Source organism: Ruditapes philippinarum, unplaced genomic scaffold, assembly GCF_026571515.1.
Source record: "Ruditapes philippinarum isolate M1 unplaced genomic scaffold, ASM2657151v2 ctg3076_1_1_1_1, whole genome shotgun sequence".
NCBI classification, from domain to species: domain Eukaryota; kingdom Metazoa; phylum Mollusca; class Bivalvia; order Venerida; family Veneridae; genus Ruditapes; species Ruditapes philippinarum.
In genome coordinates this window covers 56,350-62,349 of record NW_026856748.1, presented here as the reverse complement: position 1 = coordinate 62,349, position 6,000 = coordinate 56,350, and the positions used below count along the sequence as shown (strand labels likewise).

At 35.0% G+C, this 6,000-nt stretch overlaps 1 protein-coding gene across 1 annotated transcript in view; it reads left to right on the top strand.

Annotated features, from left to right (window-relative positions):
- Positions 1 to 2,537: 2,537 nt before the first annotated feature.
- Positions 2,538 to 6,000, top strand: part of LOC132747595 (uncharacterized) — a 49,033-nt gene continuing 45,570 nt past the window's right edge. Inside the window, exon 1 of the mRNA XM_060737016.1 lies at positions 2,538 to 2,896. Coding sequence (XP_060592999.1) covers positions 2,894 to 2,896 — 3 coding nt within the window. The 5' untranslated portion in view covers positions 2,538 to 2,893. The remainder of the gene's footprint in view (positions 2,897 to 6,000) is intronic.

Genomic DNA, 6,000 nt, shown 5'->3' with positions numbered 1-6,000 from the left:
TTCACCATAGTCACTTTAGAGATATCAAAATATATATTGAAGATATATGTTTTGTTTTGTTTTGATTATGCTTACCGAAGAGAGAGCAAAAAGTCACCGCTTTGTCCGTCCGTCAGGATGTCCGTCTGTCCGCTTCTTGTCCGGGACAGAACTCTGAAACTACAAAGGTGTCCACAAGAAACAAGTAGATAAATAGATGTCATTAAGTACTAGAATTGTAACTCTGCCTTGCTTAAATTTGGAGGTTTTGCCCTCTTCATTTGACACTTTGAACTTTGTCCGGGACATAACTCTGAAATCACAAGAGGTATCAACAAGGAACTTTGTATGTAGACAAATCACATTGAGTAGAAGTGCATTGCAAAGGAATCGTAATTCGGAGTTTTTGCTTTTTTCATTTTAACACTTTGAACTTTGTCCGGGACATAACTCTGAAACCACAAAATTAATCAAAAAAAAACTTAGTAGGTAGACAGATCTCATTAAGTAGAAGTGCATTTGCATAGGAACCGTAACTCTACCTTGCCTTATTTTTGAGTTATTGTTTTTTTCTTTTAATTTTTTTATACTTTGAACTTTTTCTAAGAAAATTCAAGAGATATCAACATGAAACTACTTTTCTGTGTCCAAAACATATTATGGGAGCATCATCCGGTTCGACCGGCTCTTGTTTGATTTGTTTTGTTTCGTCGTTTGCATATCAGATCGAAATAGATTTCACACAGTGAAAACGACAGCTAGTGTTCACTGCTGAGTAAAATACTATTATTATAATTTGAATCTTACATGCTAAAAACAAATTTTCTATATATTGATTGATTTTGCCATATAATCTAAGTCATCATTACGATATGTAACCGTGTATGTAGCCGTAGTCATTATCATGATATGCAATCATAGTTCTCATCGCGATATGTAACTGTAGTGATCATCACAATATGTAACTGTAGTCCTCATCACGATATGTAACCGTAGTCACTATCACGATATGTAGCCGTAGTTATCATCACGATACGTAACCGTAGTCACTTGATAACGATATGCAACTTTTGTCATCATCACGATATGTACCCGTAGTCATCATCACGATATGTAACCGTAGTCACTATCACGATATGTAGCCGTAGTTATCATCGCGATATGTAACAGTAGTCACTAGATCACGATATGCAACTTTTGTCATCATCACGATATATAACTGTAGTCACTGTCATGATATGTAACCTTAGTCATCATCACGAAATGTAACCGCCGCAGTCGCTATCACGATATGTAATCGTAGTCACTTTTAAGATATGTAACCGCAGTCGTTATCACGATATGTGGCCGCAGTTACTATCACGATATGTAATCGTAGTCGCTATCAAGATATATAACCGTAGTCGCTATCATGACATGTAACTGGAATCTCTATCATGATATGTTGCCGCAATCGCTATCGCGATTTTAAGCTACAGTGAATATCTCGATATGTAACCGTAGTCGCTTTCACGATATATTGCGGCAGTCGTTATCACGATATGCTTCGGCAGTTGCTATCACAATATGTTGCCGCAGTGGCTATCACGATATGTTGCCGCAGTTGCTATCACGATATGTTGTCGCAGTTATTTTACTATTTGTTGCCGCAGTGGCTATCACGATATGTAACCGCAGTGGCTATCACGATATGCTGTCGCAGTGGCAATCACGATATGTTGTCGCAGTGGCTATCACGATATGTAACCGCAGTGGCTATCACAATATGTTGTCGCAGTCACTATTACGATATGTTGTCGCAGTTATTTTACTATTTGTTGTCGCAGTGGCTATCACGATATGTAACCGCAGTGGCTATCACGATATATTGCCGCAGTCGCTAAAACGTTATTGTTTACGGGGACCAATTGATAACGATTTTAATGCGCGAATTAGAGTCTGGCTAAGTACCCAAAGTACCCAGATACAAGATGGTCTACCTATATGGAGTGCATCGATCAAATATGCAAATTTAAACTATATATATACTGCTGAAGTACTATTACACATGTATATGGGTTTTTTTCTTTCTTTCTTTCTTCCCTTCTTTCTTTCTGTCTGTATAAAAAATTAAAAAAAAACATTTTACTTAAAAAATCACCCTCCATATGTCACCACCAGGGTCCTTTAAAACTGTGAATGTAATCTGTATATTTGCTGTTTGATGAGATATTGATAGGTGCTTTGTTAAAATTGTGAATGAAATAATTGTCCTTGTAAAACTGCTTCTAAGTAGCTGTTCGGTAGTTTTAACGTAATTGGTTAACCATGATACAATAGAACAGGTTCTGAAGGTTCAAAATCACACCTATATGACATTTTTTTAAATAGATACATGGGAGCGATCTCTTTATTGAAGTTAAACAAATATTTCATAATAGAGATAGAAATTAAAAAAGATATGAGGACAATAAATGGTAAACAACGCCCTTGTTTTTTGAAATACCTAAAACAGAAATCAGAGACGTCTACGAAAACGTGTTGAAAAATATTTTTGTTCAAAAGCTATCATTAAATTACCACTATTTTAACTTCGTGCGTGCTTTCCACGCCTGGCTGGTGCGCTTATGTGGGGGTAGAAATTAAAATTGAATGATAGAATGAAACAGGGGTATGTTCGCATTTTTAAACAAAGTCGCGTCAGTGGCACAACATAACATCTGTGATTATATGTCCCTATTTTTCGCAAATTAGGATAAATAAATATTTCTTGAACTATACCAAGGGATAATAAATTTCGTGAACTAGTAAGTGTGATCTGTGAAAGGTCTAAAATACACAGGAATTATTGTGACAAAATATATTAAACAAAAGTGTTTTCCCGAAATTTGTGCTTATAAATCAACACGTTTGTAGGAATTATTAAATCTATCAAATGGTAAGTAAATTTGAATAATGTTAATTAGAAAATAAAGTGGAAAGTGATTGATTGATTGATTGATGATGATGATGATAATGATAATGTTGTTCATGATGATGATGATGATGTTGTTCATGATGATGATGATGATGATAGTAATGATGATGACTATGATGATGATGTTTTTCATGTTGTTGTTGATGATGATGATGATGTTGATGTTATTGTTTTTGTTGTTGTTGATGATGATGAGATTGATGATGATGATATTGATGGTCATCATTCACTTCCATTATAATTGATGTATTTTTTTTAATATATGATGTAACTGAACGATAATAGTTCTATCAATATAGGCCTACTTTTTAAATAATCGGAACAATATTTTTCTGTATTATATAAATATGGATGGTCTTAATACAAAGACTCAAAATCACTAAAAAAATCCTATGTGTTTAGAGAAGTATTTTGGATAAGATTTCGAATATCTCTCACTGTATCTGATGTTATAGTATAATTTGCAATATATACAGTAAGACTTAATAAAAGTAAGACTGTATAAAATCTGTAAATTCACGTGCAGAAAACCGAGATATGGAAGACCGGCAGATACATTCCGTACCGGCGTTGTGATAGAATAATCGCACTTCATAACAATCAGTTTTATATCATATTAGAATGAAGAACGCGTCGAAATCATCATCAACCCATCTTAACATTAAAAATTGGAATAACATGTCTTTCTTTGTATATCAAATTGCTTTCAGGTTAACGTAGGTAGGTTAAAATATACTCGAGCCTAAGACTGCTTGAATCGAATTTCACATTTTAGTGTTTGCCACTTACTAGTTCTATATTTCAATTATACATTCTTTTCATAATAAAAAGAATAGCCTTTGGGACATTGTTGTTAAAATTCCAACAGGTAATTTTAAAGCAGCCACGCCCCGATACACATTTGAGCCGCGTCACGACAAAACCAACATAGTGTGTTTGCGACCAGCATGGATCCAGACCAGCCTGCGCGTCCGCGCAGTCTGATCAGGATCCATGCTGTTTGCTTACCAACTCTATTACAAGCAGAGAAACTGATAGCGAACAGCATGGATCTTGATCAGACTGCGCGGATGCGCAGGCTGGTCTGGATTCATGCTGATCGCAAACCCACTATGTTGGTTTTGTCGTGACGCGGCTTATATTTTAAATAGGGGGTCAATTTCAGCTCGGCCGGCCATAACGTGATCAGAAACCGTTTCATACACGAAGGTAAAGGGGTGCGGGAATTGTTCTCTTTTCATGTCCGAAATAATTTAAAATGTAGCAAAAGGCAATTAACCCCCTGTTAATATTTGTTAGATTGATAAAATGGAACTTGATATCTTTATCGATCTGTGATTGAAGTAAAGAAAAGTGGTTTTGTGATTTAAAAAAGAAAAGAAATAGTAAAAAGGGCGAGAAGGAAATGATTCATAATATAACATACTTTTTATAATAAAGGCTTCATTCAAAAAATTAAATCTTTAAAATAAAACTGCTCCTTTCATTATAAGAAATAGATGAAAAGTTTCATTTGAACCGGTGTATCATTTTCAACTACGGTGTGCCTGCTAATCCCATCGCTTATCGTCTAAGCCATCGCCGCCACACGCCCAGCCCCCTGCCCCGCCCTGACATCCACTCCGAGAGACTGTTGGTCATCATTTGTTATACATATGACGTCAGATTACGTCATAACTGCGTCAGACGTCATTTATATTTGTGCAGTTTTATAGAAAATCAAGTTTTAAGAAATAAGAAACACCAGTTTCAAAGAAAGCATTACTTAGGACGATTATATATCAAATAAAAAAGTGTAAAACTGATTTTATCAAACAAAATATTGAAGACCACAGAACTGACTCGAAATAGTTATGGAAAACATTAAAAGGTTTAGGTGTACCATCAAAAAAAGACTCTTCGACTTCAAATATAGGTTTAAAAATCAATAATAGTTTATGTTTTGATAAATTTTGTGTTGCTGAAAAATTTAATGAATTTTTTACGACTGTAGCTCAAAAGTTAGTTGAAAAACTTCCTACTAGTATGAATAATTTTGGAAGAAATTTTATATTATATTTTTATAGTAAAAAGGGTGTTGTACGTAACAGTTTTTCTTTATCTATTGTTACTAAGGGAACTGTAATTAAGTACTTAAATAAACTAGGGGCCAATAAAGCTACAGGCTTGGATGGTATACCTGCGCGATTTATAAAGGATAGTGTTCACAACATTGCTGAACCCCTTACTCATATACTTAATTTGTCCATTATTACTGGTATTGTTCCAGATGATCTCAAGTCTGCCCGTGTTGTTCCATTGTATAAAAAAAATAATAAGACTGAACCTGGTAATTATCGACCAGTGTCTATTTTAAGTGTAGTGTCCAAGGTCCTTGAGTGAATTATTTATGACCAAGTAGAGAGTTACTTATCAGAGAATAACCTACTATATACCCATCAGTCTGGTTTTAGACATAGATATTCTACTGACACTTGCCTTTTACACCTTACAGATTTCATTAAATTTGAAATGGATAAAGGTAATTATGTTGGTATGGTCCTTTTAGATTTACAAAAGGCGTTCGACACTGTCGATCATAATATTTTACTCATGAAACTTGATGCTATGGGGTTTTCTAGTGATGTTATTCACTGGTTTAGGTCCTACTTATCTAGCCGTACACAAATGGTCAATGTCTCCGGTGTACTTTCATCTAGCGCCAATGTAACTTGTGGGGTACCCCAAGGTTCGATCCTTGGCCCTCTCCTATTCTTGATTTATGTTAATGATATGGAGGCTGTGGTTCGTAATAAATTGCTTTTGTATGCTGATGACTCAGGTATTTTAGTATCAGGTAAAGATATCCAGTATATTACCTCTCAGCTTACTGGTGATCTCAGCAGTGTGAGTAAGTGGCTCACTGATAATAAACTTTCCTTACATCTTGGAAAGACAGAGTCTATTTTATTTGCGTCTAAACCAAGACTGAGGTCATGTGATCAACTAAATATTGTATGTAATGGTACTACAATAACATCCACCAAATCTGTTAAATACTTAGGTGCTGACCTAGATCAATGTCT